The sequence below is a fragment of the Microcaecilia unicolor genome, chromosome 3 (genome assembly GCF_901765095.1).
Source record: "Microcaecilia unicolor chromosome 3, aMicUni1.1, whole genome shotgun sequence".
Taxonomy (NCBI): Eukaryota; Metazoa; Chordata; class Amphibia; order Gymnophiona; family Siphonopidae; genus Microcaecilia; species Microcaecilia unicolor.
Window position 1 is genome coordinate 462,740,812 of NC_044033.1, and position 26,998 is coordinate 462,767,809.

The following is a 26,998-nucleotide window of genomic DNA, read 5'->3' on the forward strand; positions in this document are numbered from 1 at the left end:
TTATTGGCAAAAGACTCATGGTAGCATTTTGCTATATATCACACTAATGCTAGAAGTAATTAAATAATACCGTTGAATAAAAAGTAGCCATGTTTAATGCTTCTGCTCCTGTAAGATCATTAAACATATTTACTTATTAGTTCATCATAAAAGAAAGAACATCACTTATGCTGTATATACATCTTAATACAGTACATTAAGGAATTTAATTGTATGGTTATATGCTGCATGATATCAACAAATGTGGATCTTAACTATGCAAATAGAGAGGCATAAAAAAAGAACACAGCTCCATAAACCCAACACACAAAATAATGAAGCTGCAAACATTTGCTCAACAGCAAATAGCCTTCTCTGTTCTTCAGCGTCAACCAGCAGATAATTCCTGGTTTATAAAGCTGATTTTTAGCACGATCTAAAAACGCTAGCGCACCTTAGTAAAAGACCGCCATAGACAGTTGTGCGTTTAAATTCTGATTAATGCCAATCAGTGTCAATAATTGCTTGTTAAGTAGCAATTATTGGCATTGACTGGCCTGTTAACTAATTAAGCTGCACGCGGAAATCCAGAATACAACCGGATTTGTGAGCGCAATTTAAGTCGGGCTACATAGAATCTGGGGGATATTACATAAGTAAGTGCTATCTTTTGATATACTTCTAAAAAGATATAGTGGAATTAAAAAAGGTTCAAAAAGAGCAACCAAAAAGATGAAGGGGATGGAACTCCTCCCATATGAGGAAAGGCTGAAGAGGTTAAGGTTCTTCAGCTTGGAAAAGAGACAGCTGAGGGGGGTTATGAATGAGGTCTATAAAATCCTGAGTGGTGTAGAATGGGTAAAAGTGAATCAATGTTTCACTATTTCAAAAAGTTCAAAGACCAAGAGTCTCTTAACGAAATTACATGGAAATACATTTAAAACAAATTGGAGGAAATATTTTTTCATTCAATGAATAGTTAAGCTCTGGAATTTGCTGCCAGGGGATGTGGTAACAGAGGTTAGTGTATCTGGTTTTAACTAAGGTTTGGACAAGTTCCTGGAGGAAAATTCCACAGAGGGGCATAATTGAACGAAAACGTCTATCTCCATGGGCGTTTATCTCCGAGAACGGGTCCGTGAAGGGGTGGACCAAACCGTATTTTCGAAAAAAATAGACGTCCATGTTTTATTCGACAATTTGTGAGCTGGGCGTTTTTGTTTTTCAGCGATAATGGAAAATGAAAGCGCCCAGCTCAAAAACGAATAAATCCAAGGCATTTGTTCGTGGGAGGGGCCAGGATTCGTAGTGCACTGGTCCCCCTCACATGCCAGGACACCAACTGGGCACCCTAGGGGGCACTTTTACAAAAACAAAAAAAAAGGTAAAAGAGCTCCCACGTGCATAGCACCCTTCCCTTGTGTGTTGAGCCCCCCAAATCCCCCTCAAAACCCACTGCCCACAAGTCTACACCATTACTATAGCCCTAAGGGGTGAAGGGGGGCACCTACATGTGGGTACAGTGGGTTTGGGGGGGTTGGATGACTAAGCATTAAGCAGCACAATTGTAACAGGTAGGGGGGGATGGGCCTGGGTCCACCTGCCTGAAGTCCACTGCACCCCCTAACAACTGCTCCAGGGACCTGCATACTGCTGCCAGGGGGGTGGGTATGACATTTGAGGGTGAAAATAAAAAGTTGTGAAACATCATTTTTTGTGGTGGGAGGGGGTTAGTGACCACTGGGGGAGTCAGGGGAGATCATCCCCGATTCCCTCTGGTGGTAATCTGGTCATTTAGGGCACTTTTTGGGGCCTTATTCGTGAAAAAACAGGGTCCAGGAAAAGTGCCCTAAATTCTAGCTACAAACGCATACTTTTTTTCCATTATCGGCGAAAGGCGCCCATCTCTGTTCGGGTGATAACCACGCCCCAGTCCCGCCTTCACCACGCCTCCGACACGCCCCCGTCAACTTTGTACGCTTCCGCGATGGAGTGCAGTTGAAAACGTCCAAGTTCGGCTTTCGATTATACCGCGTTATTCGTTTTTGTGAGATAAACGCCTATCTCCCGATTTAGGTCGCAATATAGGTGTTTTTGTCTTTCGATTATAAGCTGGATAGTCTCTTATTGAGATGGACTTGGGGGACACCACTACTTGCCCTGGGACTGGTAGAATGGAATGTTGCTACTAATTGGGATTCTGCCAAGTACTTGTGATCTGGATTGGCCACTGCTGGAAGCAGGGATACTGGGAGAGATGGACCATTGATCTGACCCAATATGGCTATTCTTATGTTCTTATGTTACCTACTTTTTACACAAGTACAACCCTGAACAATCTCATAATAGTCATTTTCCACTTGTAAAATATGCTTCACTTGTTTATTTATATTTTACGTATTTAGATTTTGCTCACACCTTTTTCAGTAGTAGCTCAAGGTAAGTTACATTCAGGTACACTGGGTATTTCTCTATCCCTGGAGGGCTCAAAAGCAGCAGCAGTGGGATTTGAACTGGCCACATCTAGATGCCAAGACTGGTGCTCTAACCACTTGTGGCGATGCTTGATAAAACTATCCCCAATTATATAATCCTTGGCTCCTAGGGCATGTAGCCTGATTCTTAATTCCATTTGATGTACAGATAAGGACTGGCGGCTGGACTCCCACTGTACCCTCACTGTATGAGTGGTGATCTTTTTTTATGATTGGGGAGGGGGGTTGGGTTTCTCTCTGAAGTAGGTGGTAGGGAAAGGGAATGTAGATACTGGAGTATTTATACAACTGGATTTGTGTCTGGGGGAGTATGTTGTTCAAACCTGTTATTCAATTTGCTTTGTTTGTATCGTTTTATTCCTTTTGTATGACTTCCAAGTTAATAAATAAACAGATTTTAACTAAAAGTATACCCAATATGTAATTTGCACGCTAGTTCTCTGAATACACCTACAGTTCACCTCTTTGGAGAAGTAGTTTGCTTAGAAAAAATATTGTAGAACGCCTCAATTTCAGTACACACAACTGTCACTCATTTATAATAAAAGGGAGAATTATTTCTATTATTGACATCCTTTTAAACATTAAAATGAGGACTATTTCAGTTCTGAAGACATACAAGTTAAGATTTTTGCTACATAATCATAAGGCAGGAAGACATCTGTTTTCAGGTAATACACTATTGACACTTAAAACTTGCAGCATATTTTTCAGCGGTGATGCTGGAATACTGAAAGCGGCTCAGGTTTGTATAATAGGGATGTGTTTGGTTCGTTTAGCCTTTGAATATATATGGCCACCCTTGCTCTCAGTAAAATACAGGTCAATGGCTCAGGCTAAAGAGCTAGGCCTCTACAAGCAAATGGCTCATAATAAGAGCTGGGCTTCTCTTAAAAATCCAAAGTCATCTCTGATACAAAATACATTTTTCTGCAGCACAAGCTGAACTGAGTTCTCAGGGAGCTGGCACGGGAGGGGGTCCTTTGCTCTTGTAAACATGCCTGGGTCTGGCATCGGTGAAGAGTCATGAGAAAGATGTTTTGGGTTAATGAAAGTAGATAAAGGGGTAGATGTACATAGTTAGAGAGTACTCAGAGGGAGGGGGGAGCTGAGAATAGCTAAGAAGAGCAGAGTGACCGATGAAGTCATCTCGCCAGCTGTGCTTTGCACCCCTTTTGTGTATAGTTAGAACCTGGGACCCAATGAAGTCACCCTTATCGGTTCCTTATCAACTGATAAGGGTTAGCAAGTTCTGCTGACAAAGCTGGATCCCATTGGAATCAATTGGGTTGAGACAGTATAAAGGAAGCACCCCCAGCGGTGTAAGAGGCAGATGCTGATGGAGGAGAAAGACAGAGCACCACCGAGAGCTGGTGTGTCGTGTGATTCTGTTCCACTGTATGATTGACTGAATTGCTGGTACCCTCATTATTGGGTAATGTATCAATGCTAATTAATACTAATAAACTATATCTCTTTAGCTAATTAAAACTGGGTTCCTCTTTAATTACAGACTTAGCTACAGCTGGGTCTGTACCAAACTGCCATGAGCAGATTCAAGGTGGGGAAAGCTAGATATTTGGAGGGCATATGTAACTTTGCCCAGAGAGATGAGACGGGCCACTGCTTCCGCTGCCTGATTAATAAAGGCAGATTCTGAGAAAATAAACACCTTGTCCCTCATTGCCAAACTATTTCAGTTCATTTTAAACATGTGTTTTATTAAAAAAATGTTAATGGGCATTAAAAATATGCACAAAACAAGTTAACATACATTACATCAATATTGAGAACCCCATATGTTTTAAGGGGATCTAAGAAATTGAAGAGGTGATAAAGTTATATTTCTCTGACCCCTACCCTAAACCCCGTAAACCTGTTAAACGTTTTATCATAAGGTGTTCATCCTTGGAATTACAGAAATGACAGTGACATCATTACATTATATGTAGTGAGTGTGTGAATGATTAACCAGACCAATTTGCACTTTGAACTTTCAGTGGCGCTGTGGGCAAAGAAAGATGCCTTTGCTTGCTGGCTATTGTGAAACTTCCAGTGCTTGAGCTTCTGCTCTGCTTCAGGCATTCTGGTCAGCTCCTAGACTCTAGCTCCAATAAAGATGAGACTGCCAAGTGAGACAACCATGAACAGGATTCTTCCAAGGTTGAAAGATATAGGAGATTCAAACTCAACTCACACCTTCGTCAACAGCTCAAGGTAAGTTATATTCAGGTACAGTTGGTATTTCTCAGAGTAAAAGGGCATTTTATATGCTAGGGAGCGGATATTCAGACCGCAGCAGTTAGCCAAGCTGTGTCCTGCAGTCGGCGGTAAACCTAGAAATTCAGTGCCAGGCCATATCCGGCGACTAGCACTGAATCTAGATGCCGCTTATAGAACACACTTAGGCAGAAATTTATTCCATGTGGATTTTTCAGGAAACCATATATAAAATCTAGCCCCAAGCACTAATGTTCGTCGCTGAATATTAGCGCTTAGATGGAATGGCTCCTGGCCGGTTAAATAGTGCTGAATATCAGGCAGTAGGAACCTGCAGTTCCACATCCCTTGCGTTCATAAATGCACAGGAAAGTAGTGCTTATGTATGTAGGTGTGTGAAGCACTATTCTACAGGGGCACGCAGAAGTGGCGTGAAAGGCAGTTCTATAAGCTGGTACCTAATGTGGGCACCAATTGTGCACCTGGTTTATAAAATAGTAGTGATTACATGTGTGATTGACACCAATAATTTGGAGCTACATTCGCATCAGAGATAGGTACTATTCTATAAACAATGAGCCCAATATTCAAAGGACTTATATTGCTAACTATGGGGGGACTTTTACAAAGGCACAATAGTGTTTTTAGTGCACGCTAATAATTAGCATGCGCTAAATGCTAGAGAGGCCCATGGGAATATATGGGTGTCTTTAGCGTTTAGCACGATCTTATTTTTAGTGCGCGCTAAAAACGCTAGCATGCCTTGGAAAAGGACCCCTTTGAGAGGTATGCTTATAAATTTGACTTCTTTGAAAATCTGCTAGGGCTGAGTACATAAATGTTTACACAAAATTTCACTAAACAGGGGCAGATTTAGAGCAGGAAAAAGAAGTTAGAAGCTTAGCACTGATTTTTAGCACTAGGCTGATAAATTAGGCTCATAAATCTAGACAAACAAATGGCAGGCTTAAATCTATAAGCATAACTTTTATGCTCCTCAGATGAATTTTTAGCTGAAAAGTTAGGCTCCTAAGTTTGGCTAAAAATAGGACACAAATTTAGGAGCCTAACTTAAAAGCATACATTTAGCTCAAAAATTGTTTTGAATATTGATCCCAATATACCTAGATCACTTAGAGGCTCTCTTAGCAAACAGCGATAGAACAGGGACTTAGCGTACCTTTACGCAGGACTTTCCTGCGTGCTAAGGCCATTTTTACCACTGGGGTAAAATGGACGAATTTCCTATTCTCTTTGTATTAATGGCTACGTACTAATTTTGCCATTAGCACATGGCTATTAGTGGGTGAGCCCTTACCACCATCCATTATGTAAACGGTAATGACTTGCATGCTAAGCACTAAGCGTGTGCTAATCAGAACTCACCACTGTCATCGCCAGCATGGGGGACCCTCATTTCAACTTATACCACTTATTAAAAACTTTTCATCTGCAGTCTTATTATACTGACAATACATTCACTAAATATTTGGGGAAAAATAATATTAAGATCCAAACAGCCATTCTTTTAAAACAAATAGGAAGAAATATTTTTTCACTCAACGAGTGGTTGGGCTCTGGAACTCTTTACCGGAGGATGTGGTAACAGCCAGGGGCGTAGCCTGACCTCACAGTGGGAGGGGGCCAGAGCCCGAGGTGGGGGAGCACATTTTGGTCTGCTGCCCTGCCGCGCCCCCTCCCCCCCCCCCCCCCCGCCGCCTCGACACCCTGACACTCCCCACCCACTGCCACAGCAAATACCTTGGCTGGCGGGGTTCCCCAACCCCTACCAGCTGAAGCAATGCTTAGTTTCACTAAAAGGATCGTGCCAGACGTGAGGGAAAGACTGAGCAGGGCAGGCAACACGGTGGCGCCAGAGACCAGAGCTGGACAAGGCTTCAGCTGGTGGGGGTAGGGGACCCCGCCAGCAAATCCAGGGGCCCAGATGAAATTTGGGGGGGCCCAGGCCCCCGTGGCCCCATGTAGCTAAGCCACTGGTAACAGAGGTTAGTGTATCTGGGTTTAAAAAAGGTTTGGACAAATTCATGGAGGAAAAGTCCATAGTCTGCTATTGAGACAGACATGGGGAGCAACTGCTTGCCCTGGGATTTGTAGTATGGAGTGTTGCCACAATTTGGGTTTCTGCCAGGTACTTGTGACCTGGCTTGGCCACTGTTTGAAAAACAGGATACTGGGCTAGATGGACCATTGATCTGACCCAGTATGGCTACTCTTATGTTCTTATGTGCATATTACTGTCTTCATGCAATAATGTTTCACCACTTTAATCTGACTGCAGAGAAATTTGCTGAAAAGAATTGAGTCTGATGTTATGTAACTTAGTCATCATTGTGGACACATGCATCTACATGCCTGCATTGGTATGAGGATTATTTTATCTGTACCTCTGCAAGAGCTGCTCTGACTGGTAGTACTTCCCATCCAGAAGCATTTGAACATCAATTACTTGCTGTCGGAGAAGATTCTCACATTCGAGCAGATACCCTGCAATCTCCGTTTCATTTTGGAACTGCAGCCCTGATTCCAACCGCTTTGCATCCTGTATTTTAACAGAGCAAAATTTTAAAACATTATTTACTGCTACCTGTAAAATTCCAGTGGGTCACTATTCAACGTGATCTAACTGGCAAGAAATGTCTCATAGCTGGTTAAACCGTTTGGGGCTAACCGCTAATTTTCAGTGGCACTAGTTAGTGCCACTGAAAATGACCAATTAAAACCAAACTAAAAACTGGCTATTTTGGGGGTGTTCTGAAGGTGGAGTCAGCATTTGAATGGCTAAATGCCTATATTCAGCACTTAACCCTAGCCAGTTAAGTGCTGAATATTGCACTTAACCAGCTATGCGCTGGTTAGCTCCACAAACCCAGAAATTCAATGCCGCAGCCCGGACACTGATCCCTGGTGGCTGAATATCGGGCCCCAAGTTTTCAAGAAAAGAAAGAAAGAAAGAGACAACATGCAAACTGTGCTTCTCAGAGAATCATTCTAGGACAACCTCATTACATGGGGTTCTTCAAATGCCTATACCATGCCCTGTACTTTTAAATCTTTATATCACATCCTAGACACAAGTCATCAGGCCGTTTGACTTGGAGTTCCATTCGTTTGCAGATGGCATTCAGCATTATGCTACTTTGGGGGCTGCAGTCAGACTTACTGAAGGGAATTTAAGGGGCCCTTTTACTAAAGTGCACCTAAAAGCAGCCTGTGCTGGTGTAGGCACGTGTTTTGGACACGTGCTGGTCCATTTCCTCAGCACGCCTGGAAAAAATGCTTATTAAAACCAGCGTGTGTTCATTTTTGGCCTGAGACCTTATCGCCACCCACTGACCTAACAGTAAGGTCTAACGTGCTAACCGCGCAGTAAGCATTCAACATACCTCAACTGCCGATTACCACCAGAAATGCCACACATTAGAAAATATTTTCTACCACGTTTTCAGCACACGCCAAAATGGAATTACCACCTGGGGCATGCGGCAGACATGCAGTAGTGCCAATTTGATGCGCATTGGACGCACGTAGGCGCCTACGTGCCTTAGTAAAAGGGCCCCTAAATTCCTATATGACTGCTTTGTGGAACTGGGTAACAACTAACACTGCGACTGAACCCAGATCAGTGTTGTACATGTCTTAAGACAATCCATAATGCCTGCTCATACTTTCATTAATGGCTGTTCCTTACCTGTAAATGAGGCACATAATCTCAGGGTAATTATTGACTTTAACTTCAATTTACAGTCTCAAGTGCTCAGCACAGCCAAGAATGTGTATTATTACCTTCATGTTAATTGCTAGCTAAAGCCTTACTTTAGTAAATAACATCTGGGTATCTTTATATGTGAAGCTGTAACGTCATGACCAGACTACTGCAATGCGCTATATGTAGGGCTCCCAGCCAAACTGCTACAGGGCTTGCAATGAGTCCAGAATGCAGGCGCCTGCTTGACGGCCAATTGTGGTCTATATGACCACATGATTCGCATTAGAAGAAAGTTCATTGGTTTTCCGTTACATGCAGAGAGTGCAATTCAAAGCTTTGTGCATAGCTTTTAAGGTTTTGAATGAGCCTAGTCTTGTCTGTCTTCAAGACTAGTTATAAAGAAGCTCAATCATTAAGCTCTCAGGATGCCTATCCATTGACAACTTCATCTATAAGACAGGTTCAACTGGCACAAACCCGGAAACAAGCCTTTACTTGCACTGTGCCTTCTCCCTCAGGAAGTTTGCCTTCTTCATGATTATTTAGCTTTTAGACTTGGCTTTTTACTCATGGTTATGGAAAATAACATTTTAATTAGGAAACTGTAGTGGAAAGCTTGTCAAATTCTCCTATGTGACTTGTTTTGGGCTGGATTTCTGGAGATAGTTATGTCTTCAGCTTACTAGGTACCTTTTGGGCTCATTTTCGAAAGAGAAGGGCGCACATCTTTCGACACAAATCGGGAGATGGGCGTCCTTCTCCCAGGGTCTCCCAAATCGGCATAATTGAAAGCCGATTTTGGATGTCCTCAACTGCTTTCCGTCGCGGGGATGACCAAAGTTCCTGGGGGCGTGTCAGAAGCGTAGCGAAGGCGGGACTGGGGTGTGCTTAACACATGGGAGTCCTCGGCCGATAATGGAAAAAAGAAGGGCGTCCCTGACGAAAACTTGGCCGACTTTACTTGGTCCTTTTTTTTTTTTACGATCAAGTCTCGAAGATGTGCCCTAAATAACCAGATGACCACCAGAGGGAATCGGGGATGACCTCCCCCTACTCCCTCAGTGGTCACTAACCCCCTCCCACACTCAAAAATTTTTTTAAAATATTTTTCCACTCTCTATGCCAGCCTCAAATAACATACCCAGCTCCATGACAGCAGTATGCAGGTCCCTGGAGCAGTTTTAGTGGGTACTGCAGTGCACTTTAGGCAGGCAGACCCAGGCCCATCCCCCCCCCCACCTGATTAAACTTGTGGTGGTAAATGTGAGCCCTTCAAAACCCACCACAAACCCACTGTACCCACATCTAGGTGCCCCCCTTCATCCCTAAGGGCTATGGAAGTGTTGTACAGTTGTGGGGTTTTGGGGGGCTGAGCACACAATATAAGGGAGCTATGCACCTGGGAGCTTTTTCTGAAGTCCACTGCAGTGCCCCCTAGGGTGCCCGGTTGCTGTCCTGACATGTCAGGGGGACCAGTGCACTACAAATGCTGGCTCTTCCCATGACCAAAGGGCTTGGATTTGGTTGTTTCTCAGATGGGCGCCCTCGGTTTCCATTATCACCGAAAATCAGGGACGACCATCTCTAAGGTCAACCTAAATGTGGAGATTTGGGCGTCCCTGACTGTATTATCGAAACAAAAGATGGCCGCCCATCTTGTTTTGATAATACGGGTTTCCCCGCCCCTTCGCGAGGGCGTCCTCGGGAAAACTTGGGCGCCCCATTCGATTATGCCCCCCACATCACTTGAAGTGTTTTTATTAGCTTGAACTTTTTGTGCATATAATCTTGAAAACATTTATTTGTTATTATTGTTGTTATGATACTATGGCATTGTCTTTTAGTTTTTATTTATTTTTCATGTCTTTATTATGTTTACTATTGTAGCTTTCTGCAAATAAAATTGAAGGGTTACATAAACAAGTTAAATAAAGTATGAGTTATTGGGTTTAAAAGCTTTGCCTGTTATATCTTTGAAGGAAAAGCCAGTGCTGACAGCAAAGAGATGACTGAACCTCAACCAACATCAGCATGTCAGGCTGCCACATTAAGATTGCTCACATTAGCCCTAGACCAGTCTTTGCCATTAGTCTTATTGGAGAATTTGTCTCTCATAGAATCTGCATGCTGCGCTGCTTGCATATTTGAGAATTACGGGCAGCTTGCATCTGCTGGGAGCAAGGCTTTGGAGCATCCAATCTGAAGTTTTCTTGATTCATTTGTACAAGTAGTGCTAATAGAAATGAATGGGCACCCTACCCAGAAGGAACCCCAAGTCTGCAGGAAGAATTCCAGAAAAAAAGGAGGGAACTATTGTAAAAATAAAAACAAAATAAGTAATCTGACAAAAGTTTGGTTAAAACAATGTAAAGAACATAAAAATCCAGCACATAAAAAAGAAATATATTTCTATGTCACAGAAAATGTGTCAAAGCTAAGGTTTCTTCGTGAAACCAAATAAGCTTAAACAAATTTCAGCTTCAGCTACTTGCTGTCATCAAACTTCAGAGGTCTTCAGCAAAAGCTGTGTAATTATCCCTTACAGCAACAATAAAAATTAACAAAACAGAGAAATTACCATACATGGATTTAAACTGCAAGTATTATAACACTCACCCCACTACCACTACCACCCACCCACCCACCCACAAAGAAAGCTGAAATACGATCATAAATAGCTCACTTACAGACTGCAGACAATTTCTTGCCAATATCAGTTTATCTTCACATCCCAGGCTGTCCCGTTGGACACGATTTGCTATCTGCTGCAGCATTTCCAACCTAAAAGGCAGCAAAATATGTAAAACTCACTGATAACTCTTTTCACAACACATCTCCCAAATGACATAAGAATCCTGGATTTCAGCAGCATGACCATAAAATAAATCAAAACAAGACAAAATTAGCATCTGATGTATCACTCAAATAGTGCCTCTACCTTGATTCTCCTGATGACTCGCTGCCAAAGCTGATACAAGAATTGATCAACGTTGGACCGCAATTGACAGAGAGTAAGTTCTCATTGGAGCCAACGCTGGTACGAGTGCTGGTCCGCGTGCTGCTGCTAAGCAGGGACTCATTGCTGTTATAGCCATAAAAACGCGTGCTGTTCATTTTTTCTATCTCAATAGCAGTACCCCTTTTTTGAACATTCAGACTGAGAAAAATGATTAAAAAATAACAGCTTGCAGAATGTACCACTTCCACGAATGACAAACTCCCAACAGGCTGAGAAAACCTTTAGCGCTCACTCTTAAATAGGCTTCAACATGTACATTCAGCATCCAGCCAATAGCATTCACAAAACTCTTCAAAGGTTTCTGCCTTGAGCTATAGAAAGTATGCCAGCTAAGGTCTATGTTTCCTTCCTCGTACCTGAAAACTTTACAAGTATGGACTAATCAGACTGATATGGGCGTTGCTGAAAATAAAACAAATATGCCAAGTATTTTGAATTAAGCAGTATTCAGTTTCAAACAAACTAAATACCAATTCCAGTCTATTTCAGTACTGCCCAAATAAATAGATGCACTGTGCTCATTCAAACTAATCATCAAGTCATTTGGTAACTCAGTTCTCCCTTCTATGCACTGCAGAGGACTGCAAGTAACCACACACAATCATTAAACTCAGTTCTTAACCTTTAAAAAGAGACCGTAAGCTTCTTTCAAGGGCAGATGACATTCCTAGTGAGCAGTTCTATGGCAGACCTGAGTTGATATCACTCTCACTCCTTTTTCTTTGTAAAAATATAGGTGGTAATATTCAGTGACTTTAAGTTGGCTGAAGTAACCCCCAGATATTCAATGCCAGGGCATGCGCAGCTACTGGCACTGAACATCCAGGGTATGTACGCTGACTTGGAAGTTGTATCCCCTTAACTTGGTGCATAAAGTTAGGACAGCCTTTTTGCTGTTCTAAATTTGAGGTCCCTTTACTAAGAAATACAATGGGCATCTTATCATTTAGCACACGTTAATCATTAGATCACCTTTGTAAAAAGGCCCTTTTATGTTTTTCCTTAGCCAGTTAGTGGACTCAGTGGTGTACCGAGGATGGGCCAGTGGAGGTGGTCTGTCCCGGGTGTATGCTGCAGGAGGGGTGCTGAGAGCAGCCACGCGGTTGTCGGCTCCACCAGTTCCCTGCTCCCTCTACTGTTACTTTCTGTTCCGGGGCAGAGGGAGCTGGGAACTGGCAGCGCTGGTAGAAAGAATGCACCTGAGGGGGGGGGGGGCTTGGAGGTGATGCATGGGGGGGGGGGAACCCTGCATGCGGGGGGGGGGGGGGGGTGCGCAGCTGCAATCCACCCCGGTTGGCAGCCGACCAAGGAACACCACTGAGTGGACTGAATATTGCCACTAACCGGATAAGTGCTAGCTGTGCCCCAAACCTTCCCTAATCAAGCCAGTTAGGGAATGGCCGGTTAGTGGAGATATTCAGCAGCATTACTAGGCTAAATTGAGAAAGAGCCTCTCCTGCCTGGTTGAATCCTTTTCAATACTGACCCCATACTTTGGCCATCACACAGCTGTCTCTCCTTTGTCTCAACCATTGGATAAAACTCTTATCGCATCCCCTTTTTATTCTCCACACTCATACTAAAGTAATAACAATTTTATTGATGACAAGTCAGTACAAGCAAGCTGTCAACAGTAAACAAAACTTTTTCCCATTATCACACCATAAATTAGGGAGGAATATACTCGTACAGACAGTCATCATTTTATAACCTTTACATCCCCACCCCTAGCTATTCATCTTTATACAGTTCTTATTAAATAAACACACTTAGTCACAATGCAAACTAACACAGTTAACTTCCAAAGCAACACACTGGATCATAACATTTCTATGTTATAACTGTTCTTTGTCCACTATAATATTTTTTCGATCATTCTACCCCCCTCCCACTCCCTTAGAATCCCCACCCTTTCCCTCCCTCCCCCCTTCCTTCCCAGTACAATTATTGAAGGTCACATATACTATACATCTATAACATTCCTATCATACTTCGTCTAATATCAAGACCTTCATTAACATAACTGTATCAAAAGAAATCTCAAAAACATTTTATTGACCTTCCCCTCCCCCCTCCTCATGCACTCAACCACTTAGCAGTGATGTCTAACTTGACAATTTTATTTCATGTTTCTTTCCACACTCATTCCAAGCACTCCAGCTAACCTAAAGTATTCAGAACTTGACTCCGCGCTCGTGGGGATATTTTGTGTATATACGCCTTCCAAATTTTTATAAATCGCTGCCGCCTCTTCGGCGACTTGAGGGCATCTTGCATTTCCCATAACATAAGCTCGTGTAACTTATTTCTCCAATACCAAAACGAGGGGCCCTTATCCACTGTCCAACAATTAAGAATGCATTTTTTCCCCAGAATACAGAGTTTACTAAGAAATATAGAATACAGAGTTTACTAAGAAATATATTTTCTTCGAGCGTTCCCTTATTCCATGCCATCATAGAACTCAATATCATCCCCTCAAAGGACAGGACCACTTGATGTCCTAGAACCCAGCTTATAAATCGGGAGAGAGCTGACCAGAACCCTTGTATCTCTCTACATTGCCACATACCATGGTAAAATGATGCATTTACTTCTGCACATTTAGGGCACTCATTTGTTTCCACCACACCTGCATACCAGGCCTGCTTCACTGAGAAATATACCCTGTGTACAGTTCGAAAGTGACATTCATGTAATTCGGTACTGTGCACCACCCTCACACCTCCCTGAAGTGCTGCTAAAATCTTCCCTTCTGCTATTCGGCTTCCCACCTCCTGACTCCATCTTTCAGCAACCAGCTTAACATCTCCACACTCATACTAAACAGGTCTATTTATCAAAACATTTTATTATTAAGGAGATCATTTAAGAAGCATCTACAGTCTCATCATTTACATATGTAGATTGGCTACACATGTAAAGAGTGACTTCAAAAGGCCACTATTACAAGTTCAGATGGCTGGGACAATAACATTCGGGGGGGGGGGGGGGATGTTGTGGGTGTCATGAGGTCAGCATTTTTAGTAGACTGGTCCACCAGATATTAAAGGAGAGCAAAGGGACACCTTAGGGAGCACTGCGGCAGTGGCGTACCAAGGGCGGGGCGATGGGGGCGGTCCGCCACGGGTACACGCTGCTAGAGTGTGCAGAGAGCAGCCGCGTGCCTGTCGGCTCCGCTGGTTCCCCGCTCCCTCTGCCCCGAAACAGGTTACTTCCTGTTCCGGGGCAGAGGGAGCCAGTGGAGCAGACAGCTGCGCAGCTGCTCTCAGCAGCTAAGAATGCACCTGGGGGGGAGGCGGTCATTGCGCCGGGGGGGGGGGGTGTCGTGCTGCACCCTGGGGGGACAGACACCGCTGCACCCGGGGGGGGGGGGGGTGCGCAGCGGCGATCCGCCCCAGGTGGCAGCCGACCTAGGATTGCCACTGCACTGCGGTGGACTTTGGCCAGCTGAAATAGTAAATGTATATTTTCCATACCGCAACAGGAATATATTCCCATTAATTTCCACTTTTACAGCTGCTGCAAACTGAATGCAACTTTTATAGAAGTGTTTGCCCCAGCCAGTCCTTAAAATGAGTAACTGAGGGTGTTAATGTCTTCAATCCCTGCATTTGTTTTAGTTTAGTTTCATTTTGCTTTAAAAAGTAAAAAAATAAAAACTTTTGCAACTTCCCTTGTTAACTGGCACAACTTAGTTTATTTAAACTGGACCACTATACATATAGGACTAGATTCTATATATGGCGCCTGAAAAATTGGCGATGAAAATATTTCTGCCTAGGCATATTGTGTAAACCGCGTCTAGATTTAGGTGTGGTTTATAGAATACGCCTAGTAGCCATACCTATACCTAACTCCAGGCACGCCCATTTACTGCAAGTTAGGCACTGAGAAGGTGTATTCTATAACCATGTGCGTGGAGTTTTGGAATGCCCACAGTCCACCCATGGCCACACCCTCTTCTGGCAGGTCTCATAAGAATTTACACACACCACGTTACACAATATGCTTGAAAGTTGTGCGTGTAAATTCTAATTAATGTCAATTAGTATCAATAATTACTTGTTACATGGCAATTACCTGCTGGTTGGTTTGTTAAGTAATTCAATTTCCCATGCAATTTTAGTCATGCTATATAAAATCCGGGGGATAAGGTCTGGCACTTCCACATATAGGTGCCCACTCTTATATGTGAAAGCCCTTGAGTAATACTGTTACTCGACAGCTATCTACACTTTTGCAAAATCATATTTCCACTGTATATGCTGGCAAAATACACATGTATTTGCTGGCATCCTTATATATATTTTACAAAAGACTCTATTTTCAGCTGAACCTTTTGTAAAATACCAGGGAAATATGAAAGCCCCAACCTGGACATCTCATTTCCCACACTCTGGCCCCGTGCAAAATGGGGCTTCACATATGTCCGTGCTATCACGTGCCTTAAACTCTGTTAATGCACATCAAGTGCATTCAACACGTGTTAAACTGATCTTAACACAATTGCACCAAAACTGATGTGGTTTTGTAGCCAAGAATATAAAATGATATGCCAATTAACTCATTTAACCACAACATGGTCTGCATTGACGACAACATTAATGCATAAACCTAATTATTCCTTTAGGGAGGCATGCTGTCTGCCAGCTGCCAAGATCTGAGATTTTACAGAGAGATTCCAGGGAATCATCAAGTTTATTGAGTACTAGCCAATGTGGCTCATCCATGCTGGCATGGTATTCCCCTAAACATATAAAAAATGAACTCCTGGCTCTGGGAGGGAGGCTGTGTTCTTCTCAATCCTCCCATGCAAGACTAAAGGGTGAGGCCTTCAATGAGAAATGTCTTCAATGACAGCGTTTCAGCTACCTGGACTATGGGGTGATATTCCCAGGGCTGCTCTTTCAAAAAAAGAGAAAAGCATCTTCCAAAACAGACGGGTTATTAAAAGTCCTCAAATCAGTAAAACATTAATGAATTATACTATAAAATAGGTGCTAATATTTACATACCAATTACGTTCATAAATGTTTAGAATAAAGGCATGAATATGTGTGTGTATGCACATAAATGCAAAACTCCACATAAAACAATTTTGTAAATATGTGCATTTCTCACATAACACATATTTACAGGTACAAGTACACACTGGCAAAGTCTGAGCGGAGCATGGGTGGGTCACAGCCGCACACCTAACTTATGTGCATATGTCCAGCATTTACATGTCAGCACTTATATCAGCTCTACAGAGGAGTAGCCTAATGGTTAGTGCAGTGGTTTGAGAACCAGGGAAACTAGATTTGATTCCTACTGCAGCTCCTTGTGACCCTGGACAAGTGAAGAAAATTGCTTTGAAGGCAAAAACTCATAATAATAACTTTTTCAGGTATATCAGAAGCAGAAAGCCTGTGAGGGAATCGTGAGACCGTTAGATCATCAATGAGTAAAGGGGGCACTACGGGAAGACAGGGCCATAGCAGAGAGGCTGAATGAAGCCTCAGTCTTTACTGAAGAAGATGTAAGAGATATACCTGTACCAGAAATGGTTTTCAAGGGTGACGATGCAGAGGAACTGAAAGAAACCTCAGTGAACCTGAAAGATGTACTGAGACAAATTGACAAATTAGAGTAGTAAATCATCTGGACCGGATGGTATACACCCCAGGGTACTGAAAGAACTCAAATATGAAATAGCAGATCTACTGTTAGTGATCTCTAACCTGTCGCTAAAATCATTCATAGTACCTGAAGATTGGAGAGGGGCCAATATAATGACTATTTTTTAAAAGAGATCCAAGGGAGATCCAGGAAATTAAACACTGGTAAGCCCAACGTCAATGGCAGGCAAAATAGTGGAAACTATTATAAAAAATAAAATCACTGAACACATAGAAAAACATGGTTTAATAGGACAGAGTCAACGTGATTTCAGCCAAGGGAAGTCATGCCTCACCTATTTGCTTCATTTCTTTGAAGGTGTGAATAAACATGTTGATAAAGATACGTCAGTTGATGTAGTGTATGTAGATGTTCAGGAAGCATTTGATAAAGTCCCTCATGAGAGACTCCTGAGAAAATTAAAAAAACCATGGGACAGCCGGCAATGTTCTGTTGTGGATTAGGAATTGGTTGATGGATAGAAAACAGAGGGTAGGGTTAATTAACCAATTCTCTCAGTGGAAGACTGTGAACAGTGGAGTGCACCAGAGATCTGTACTGGAACTGGTGCTATTTAACATATTTCTAAATGACTTGGAAATTGGAACAATGAGTGAGGTAATTAAATTTGCAGATGACACAAAACTATTCAAAGTTGACAAAACATATGTGGATTGTGAAAAATTGCAGGAAGACTTTAGGAAATTGGAATACTGGGCATCCAAATGGCAGATGAAATTTAATGTAGACAAATGCAAAGTGATGCACATTGGGAAGAATAATCCAAACCATAGTTACCTGATGCTAGGGTCCACATAAGCAGTCACCACTCAAGAAAAAGATCTAGGTGTCATTGTAGACAAGATGCTGAAATCTTTTGCCCAGTGTGTGGCGGCAGCCAAAAAATCAAAACAGGGTGCTAGGAATTATTAGGAAAGGGATGCAAAATAAGACCAAAAATATTATAATGCCTATCGCTCCAGGGTGTGACCTCACCTTTTATACTGCGTTCAATTCTGATCGTCGTATCTCAAAAAATAACAGAATTAGAAAAGATTCAAAAAAGAGCGATTAAAATGATAAAGGAGATGGAACTCCGTCCATATGAGGAAAGGCTAAAAAGGTTAGGGCTCTTCAGCTTGGAAAAGAGACAGCTGAGGGGGGATACGATTGAGGTCTATAAAATCCTGAGTAGAACGGGTAAAAGTGAATCGATTTTCATTCTTTCAAAAAGTACAAAGTACAGGGGACACTCAATGAAATTACATGAAAATACTTTTAAAACAAATAAAAGGAAATATTTGTTCACTCAAAGAAGAGTTAAGCTCAGGAACTCGCTGCCAGAGGATGCGGTAACAGCAATTAGCATATCTGGGTTTTAGAAAGGTTTAAACAAGTTCCTGGAGGAAAAGTCCATAGAAGGGCATTTTCGATATGACGTCTAAGTCCAACTTTGGTGGTTTTGCACGCCTAAAATCCGAATAGGAAAGAAGATCATTTTTGAAAAAGAAAAAATTTTTTTTTAAAATACTGTTTCGATCAATGTTTTGTGCTTTGTACATGTTTTATAATCATTTTCGGGAAGAAAAAAAAGTCCATCTGAAAAACATAGAAAATCAAGCCATTGGGTTGTAGGAGGGGCCAGCATTTTTAGTAGACTGGTCCCCCAGACATCCCAGGAGAGCAATAGGACACCCTAGGGGGCACTGCAGTGGACTTCAAAAAATGCTCCCAGTTGCACATCTCACTGTTGCTCCCTTATCTTGTCTGCTAAGTCCCCCAAACCCCACTACCCCCAACTTTACACCACTACAATAGCCCTAATGGGTGAAGGGGGCACCTATACATGGGTACACTATGTTTTCTTGTGAGATTTGGAGGGCTCCCAGTTTCTACCACAAGTGTAGCAGAGGGAGGTATGGGCCTGGGTCCACCTGTCTGCACTGAACTGCTCCCACCACCAGATTACTACAAACTGCTCTAAGTGGAGTAGAGGAGTGGCCTAGTAGCTTGAGCACCAGTCTTGACATCCAGAGGTGGTCAGTTGAAATTCTACTTCTGCCCCTTGTGAACTTGGGCAAGTCATTTAACCCTCCATTGCTTCAGGTACAAAATTAGATTGTGAGCCATCCAGAGACACAGAAAAACCCAGTATACCTGAATGAAACTCACCTTGAGGTACTTCTGAAAACTGTTTAAATTAATACATCTAATTTATTTATTTATTTGTGACATTTATATCCCACATTATCCCAAAGAAGTTTGAGTTCAGTGTGGCTTACAATAAACAGTATATTTATTTATTTATTTTTTATTTGTTACATTTGTACCCCACATTTCTCCACCTATTTGCAGGCTCAATGTGGCATACATAGTACCGTAATGTCATTTGCTGATTCAGTTGATAACAAATACAGGTTGTATTGTGGTCTGAAAAGGTAGGTATATCAGTCAACAAGAGGGTCGAAGGGAATGTAGATGTAAGATCACTGGTTATGCTGTGATGCTGGGTTTGGGGATTTACGGTGGATCGATGGGGTAGGCCTTTTTAAAGAGGTTGGTTTTTAGTGATTTCCTGAAGTTTAGATGGTGATGTATTGTTTTCACAGCTTTTGGAAGTGCATTCCATAGTTGTGCACTTATGTAGGAGAAGTAGGATGCGTAAGTTGTTTTGTATTTAAGTCCTTTGCAATTAGTGTAATGTAGGTTAAGGTATGATCGTGATGATCGTATTCTGTTTCTGGTTGGTAGATCTATGAGATCTATCATGTATCCTGGGACTACACTGTAGATAATTTTGTGGACCAGGTGCAGATTTTGAAGGTGATCCTTTCTTTGATTGGGAGCCAGTGCAGCTTTTCTCAGAGGGGTTTGGCACTTTCGAATCGTGTTTTACCAAATATCAGCCTGGCTGCTGTGTTTTGGGCGGTCTGGAGTTTTTTTGTGAGTTGATCTTTGCATCCCGCGTAGATTCCGTTGCAGTAATCTGCATGACGAACCATTGATTGTATTAGGTTTCGAAAAATTTCTCTTCGGAAGAAAGGCTTTAATCGTTTAAGTTTCCACATTGAGTAGAACATTTTCTTTATTACAGAGTTTACTTGGCTCTCAAGGGTAAGGTTGCGGTCGATTGTGACTCCGAGTATTTTTAGGCTGTTTGAGGTAGGAAAGGTGTGTCCTGGGGTGTTTATGGTTTGTACTTGTTATGTTGAGATGAAAGGATGAGGCAGTGAGGCATATTTTCAAAGCACTTTGGGAGGCTAAGTTCCTTAGGTTTCTATGGAACTTTGGGAGGCTAAGTGCTTTGAAAATATGCCTCAGTGTGTTTTTTCAGTTCCTCTGGCTTCTGCCTGGGGCTTCCTACCCTGGTGGGGGGGGGGGGTTGCTGTGTTAGTTCCCCTGTCCTGTGCTAGTCCCCTGGGTGGGCGTGGCCCGCTCTGGGTATTTCGTTTCTCCCTCTGCCCTATCGCTGGTGTTCAGCGCGTGCCTGGCATCTTGGGGTCCCGGGGGCCCTCTGGGTTCTTTCACCCCCTCCTGTGTGTGTCTGGGTTCCTGTTCGGCCGTGAGGCCCACACGAGTGGCTCTGTGTGCGTGGGTTCCGGTTCGGCCGCGAGGCCCGCCTGTTTGCCTATTTCCCTTCTTCCTGAGGGACTGTGGGGAGGGGTAGCTTAGGGGTATTGTGTAGCTGGGGTGTGTGGTGGTGGGTCGGTCTTCCCTTGGCCTGGGTCGGCGCCCTGCTGGCCTCGGCCAGGGCCCAAGGGCTCACGACCAACCCAACGGATCACAGTCTCGGTGCTATAGCTTGGTCTGAAACCTGATTGCAATTTGTGTCGTAGGGAGAAATGTGAAATGTAGTCCATAGTTCGTGCTGTTACTATTCCTTCCATCACCTTTATCATCAAAGGAATGGAGGCTACTGGTCTGTAGTTTGTTACATCAGTTAAGGTGATTGAACTGGTTTGTTTTTTTTTTAATTGGTGTTAGGATAATAGAGCCTTTATTATCATGGAAAATGCCATGGAACAGTAGAAAGGAGATATGCTACTGAAGCAGATTAATGAATATATTAAGAGCTTCCTTCATAAGATAACTAGGACATGGCTATAGTATGCATTGTGAGGTTGAGTATTTTAGGAGGTAATGTTTTACTGTGTCATGGATTGGTAGTTGGAAGGAAGACAAGATTCTCTTGCTGGCTATTCCTGTATGTTTGTCTGACTGTTTTTTGTAAATATCTTGATGGTTGATTTGTAATTTCAGTACTCCTACTCTGATTTGAACTATTTTTTGTTCGAACAAAGTAGCCAGTTGCTCTGCTGTTGGTGACAACTACCCTATGAGGAGAGGTTAAGACAGCTAGGACTCTTTAGCCTGGAGAAAAGGCGGCTGAGGGGCGATATGATAGAGGTCTACAAAATAATGAGTGGGGTAGAGCGGACAGATGTGAAGCGTTTGTTTACACTTTCTAACAATAATAGAACCAGGGAACACAAGATGAAATTAGAATGTGGTAGGTTTAAAAAAAAATCGGAGAAAGTTTTTCTTTACTCAGCGCGTAGTTAAGACTCTGGAACTCATTGCTGGAGAAGGTAGTGATGGCAGCTGGCCTTGCTAAGTTTAAAGGGGGTCTGGACAGATTCCTGAAGGGAAAGTCCATTGATCATTATTAAATTTTGGGTTTTTGCCAGGTTCTTGGGGCCTGGATTGGCCGCTGTCGGAGACAGAGTGCTGGGCTTGATGGACCATTTGGTCTTTTCCCAGCGTGGCAGTGCTTATGTACTTATGACTCAGTGGTTGTGGTTATTTCTTTTGTGGATAATAGGCTTTTATCAAATTGAAAAGTTTACTGTTATTAAGGAAATTATCATTGATTATTTTGTTATAGTATTGAGTTTTTGCAATTTTGATCTCATTTTTACATGTTTTGATGGCAACTTTCCAAGTTAATTTGTTTTCATTTGATTTGTCTTTAGCCCATTTTCTTCCAGTTTTCTACATTTCCTTTTCAAAAGAAGGATAGATTGATTAAATCAAGGTGAAATTTTATGGGTTTATTGGATGTAGATTTGAGGGGAGCTATTTTAATGTAAGACATTTTTGCATAGGTCATCCCATTTAATCATGAAGTTGTTATTGTCTGTTGGAGGAATAGCAGAATTGTTCAAGACGTTAGACCAGAAGGTTGTGGTATTTATTTTTCCTCTAGTTTTGTGAGGAATCGTAGTACTTTAATTTTTCACTGATTTTGTATATTCCCTCCAATAGAGGAAGAACTCGAGTTTACTGTGATCTGACCAGAGACTTTGAGTCCCAGTATGATTACTTAGATGTTGCCTGCAAATTTATAGGCTAATAGGTCAAGTGACCTTTATTGTGAGAGGTATGGCTGAATGGTTGTGTGAGTTGCCAGTAGTTTAAAAAGTCAAGCAGAGTTTTTGTATTACTGTCATTCTGATTATCTAGGTGTAAATTGATGTCCCCTATTAGTAGGACATTATCAAAATTAGTGCATATGTTAGATACAGATTCAGTGAAGGTATTTTGTTGATTGCCACCTCCCTGGTGGATGGTAAAAAAGGATAATGCAGATAGGATCAGATAGAATGCCATCATTGATTTTGCAAGCAATTGTTTAGAGAGTAGGGGAGTTAATATGAAATATCAGTTCTACCTTGAAAAAGGATTTCTATATTATGGTAATGCCTCCTCCTTTTTTCCCCTTTCTAGCTTGGTGAAGAATTTTGTAATTTGGGGGACATAGGTCATTTAATACTGAATCGTATTGCTCATGTAACCAGTTTTCAGTAATCAATAGGAAGTCTAATTGTTCTTCTTCTAGCCTTTCTCTGATTATCTGTGTTTTGTTTATTATAGATCTGGCGTTAGCATATCCAATTGGGACTGGTGTAAATGAGAGTGAATTATGAATGTTGCATTTAACATTTATGAGACGTTTTCTTGTGGAGAAAGGGTTATGTTTCGTTTTTAGAGTAGGGTGGCTTTGAGTGTGGAATTTTTTGATTGATGTTCTGTGTATGATTTAGTTGATTACAATAACTGAATTTGTCATGTTTTGTTTTGTGGTTTCCTGTTTTAACTTTAAACCTGTTAGAAATAATGACTGGGATATTAAAGTAGGTTTCTAAAAAGATAGAGGGAGAACCAGTTAAAATGTGACATAGAATAGTAATACATAGAGGCATATTTTCAAAGCACTTAGACTTACAGAAGTTACATAGGAACCTATGGAACTTTGTAAGTCTAAGTGCTTTGAAAATGAGCCCCATAGCCAATTAACTGTGAATAACCGGAAGAACATTTTGAGACTAATGTGAGATAATGTTTGGAAGTAGACTTATTGCATATGATGAATTTAAGGCAGATATTTGATAAAGATGTATGTCTCTGATGTGGAGTGTTCTCGTGCCCCTTTGGCACGCCCCTTCGGCACGAAGCCTCGGAGCTTGATTTCCCTTGAGCCCACTGGGCGCTGATGTCAGCACCTGACAGTGTGCCTCAGGCTGTGATTGTTATTAGATGACAGATTGGAGAGAGGCAGCAGGACTCGCTGATGGAAACAGTCCTTTGAAGTGAGAAGTTGTTTAAATTGGTGCCTGAATATAACATCTGAGGCTCTCAGGTAATATTTAATCCCATTTTTTTGGGGGGGGGGAGGGGTCAGTGACCACTGATTCCCTCCAGTAGTCATCCGGTCATTTAGGGCACCTTTTTGTGCTTTATTAGCTATAAAAACAGATATAGCTCAAAACATCTAGTTTTAGTCCTGCACAATTTTGTTTTGTTCCATTATGGCTGAAAAACTTTGAAGTCTTAGGAACATCCAAATCCTATCCTTAACACCTCCCCCCCCCTCCCCCCTGACATGCCTCCTTGAGATTTGGACAAACTGCAGAACAGCATAGAAAAACGTCTGAAATATAGGTTTAGAAAATACTGATTTGGACGTTTTTGTGAGAAAAACCACTTTTATGCCAATTTTTAGACGTTTTTCTCTTTCAAAAATGAGCCCCATAATCTGTTATTGAGATGGACATGGGGGAAGCCACTCTGTTGGAAGAAGGATACTGGGCTAGATGGACTATTGGTCTGACCCAGTATGACTATTCTTATGTTCTTACGAGGGGATCCAAAGGGTTGGAAAAGAAGACTGTCATGATGTGGGGGGCAGAGGGGTGGGAAGTGGGAGGGGGGGGGGTTCATCAGTATTTGCACCTGCCCTTGAATCTGGCACTTACATGTGCCTTGGGGCAGATGTAAAAACATAGAAAGGTTTTGGTATACACATGCATTTCCCTTGTAAAGTAGTTACAAGGGAAATGGTTAGATCAGCCATTTACATGTTGAGATGTTTCTAAAACTTACCATCTGAGACTCGTCCATAGATTGTCAGTGACACTGTACATTTTCATATTAAAATAATATAATACTGAAGATGACAACAACATGACCAGGTAGTTCCAAACAAAGAGGGGAAACCATCTGTGTCAAAACATCCGCTTACATACCTCTCCACTTCTGGCCTTAGGGTCTTCTCCCTCTCCAGCATGGCAATAATAAGCTGTCCCCATTCTTTCTCAATATCATTTGGATGGTAGCCCTGAGGAAGTCTGATACGTCCAAACTCTATCCAAACCTTTGAAAACAGGGTATTATCACTGATGAACAGGTTACACATACTAAAAACTGATGAAAAATTATGCCTATATGGTTAAATAAATTTCAGACAGTGGAAATCTGGATTCCACTTTCAACGCACAACCTCTCACACACTGCAGGTAACAGGAGCTCAGTGCAAATGTTCTCAAGGTGACACCTGTGACCCAGTCACAGAGCTTTAGAGAAGAGTCAACTATCACAATTTACTCTGTGTGCAAAGACACGGTTTATTAGTGGCAAGAGAGTGTGGTGGGGGGGGGGGGGGGGGGGGGGACCATGAACAGGATAAAGCAAAGAGCTACTATGTGCTTACCTCCAACAATTTATACAAGTGCTTAATTCTTGCTTTTTCCGTCTCCTTTGGTGGAATTTCTGTTTCTTTAAACTGTAAATACTGGTTATAAAGTGCCTACAATGAAATGGAAATAAGGAGAAAAACATTTTCATCACTTTCCCCAAAACAACACAGACTTTTCTTTTCCTGTTAATGTATTGTAGAATCTATGTTAGTACACTTTAGAAGTAATAAAACTGCAATAAAAACTATTCTACTGCTTTGGATAAGCTTGGAGATGCCTTCAGAGCAATTATGGCAAACCCACATGATTCAGGGGCCATTTTACTAAGCCGAATAGGCGCCAATGCGCGCACCAAATTGGAGTTACCTCCCAGTTACCGCGTGGCCCTTACGGTAATTTCAATTTTGGCACGCGTCTGAAAAATATTTTTTATATTCAGGCACGAGTAACGGAAGTGCGCTAAGTGGCATTTGATGTGAGTAGGTCATTACCGCCCATATCTTTACCGCTAGGTCAATGGCTGGCGATAAGGTCTCATACCCAAAATGGACGTGCGGCAATTTTGATTTTGCACATGTCCATTTTTGGCAAAAAAAGAGGCCTTTTTTACAGGTGCACTAAAAAATGGATCAGCGCGTGCCCAAAACCCGTGCCTACACTACCACAAACCATTTTTCAGCATGCCTTTGTAAAAGGGCCCTTCAGTTACTCATATTAGAGCATCGAAAGGTATCTGACTTCACATCACTGAAGTACTCTCAATTCCAATGACATGGGAACCCTTTTGGAATACCATTCCATTCATAACTTATATTCTGCTATATCTCCACATGGATTCATTGCAGATTACAAGAAAACAAACATCTCAGTTGGACAGAATTACAAAATAGCAACCAAAAAATAAAACAATATAACACAGCTTAAACTAAATCAATATCTGAATGCATAAAAGCCTTTAAACATTTTCTAGATAAAAGACAGGAAAAATGAACTTTATCTGATAAGAAATACCCAGTGGCGTAGCCACAGGTGGGTCTGGGTGGGCCGGGGCCCATCCACTTAGGGCTCAGGCCCACCCAACAGCAGCACATATTTAGTGCTAGCTAGTGGGGATCCCAAGCTTCACCAGCTGAAGACCTCCTTCTGATGGTGCCGAAAACATTGCTTTCCACTTCAGCAGTCTAAGCTTCCTAAGCTGCTGATACTGGCCTCATCACATTGTGGGGGGTGGGGGGGAGGGGGGAGGAGAACACTTGGTGCCCACCCACTTCTTGACTAGGCCCACCCAAAATCTGCTGTCTGGATATGCCCCTGGAAATACCATTCCATATTTTTACAGCCAAATATTTAAATGAATTATTCAAATAACTGTTAAGCTTCACACCTCAAGGACTTGGAAACACTAAAGAACACAGATAATCAGATCGAAACGACCTACCCAAAGACAACAGAAAATAATACTTAGATAGACTGATTGGATTTTGTCCTGCTAAAGATTTAAAAAAACATACAGGCTGTTTTAAAATTTATATAGGACGATACTGGAAGCCAATGTAGTTTACTGAGAAGAGAAGATACTCTCTCAAATTTAATAACTTTAAAAATCAATCTAGCAGTCATATTTTGAAGGCGCTGTAGCCTCCATAATAGCTTCACAGTAATTCCTCCGTATAAAGAATTACAGTATTCTTTAAAAGGCAAAGGAACAGCCTGGGCTATACTTCTAAAACTTTCAACACTAAGAGCCAGATGCACAAAGGTCCCGTTAAGGATCTGTGTGCGTTTCCAAATTGGTAAAAATTTACCAATTTAGAAACACAAAGGGATTCACAAAAACAATCGCATGCAAATGAGCTGCTCATTGCTTTTGCGATCCAGTTCATTTGCATGCGATATAGGGGAAGCAAGTCAGTGAGCT

General features: G+C 42.1%; 1 protein-coding gene across 3 annotated transcripts in view; it reads right to left on the reverse strand.

Annotated features, from left to right (window-relative positions):
• DST (dystonin) overlaps nt 1–11,614 on the reverse strand; it is a 509,263-nt gene extending 497,649 nt beyond the window's left edge. For all 3 annotated transcript variants that reach the window (XM_030198986.1, XM_030198985.1, XM_030198987.1), the window contains exons 1-3: nt 11,360–11,614; nt 11,109–11,202; nt 7,100–7,254 (exon numbers count right to left, since the gene is read on the reverse strand). In XM_030198986.1, coding sequence (XP_030054846.1) covers nt 7,100–7,254; nt 11,109–11,202; nt 11,360–11,535 — 425 coding nt within the window. In that variant the 5' untranslated portion in view covers nt 11,536–11,614. The remainder of the gene's footprint in view (nt 1–7,099; nt 7,255–11,108; nt 11,203–11,359) is intronic.
• Between the last annotated feature and the right edge of the window lie 15,384 nt (nt 11,615–26,998).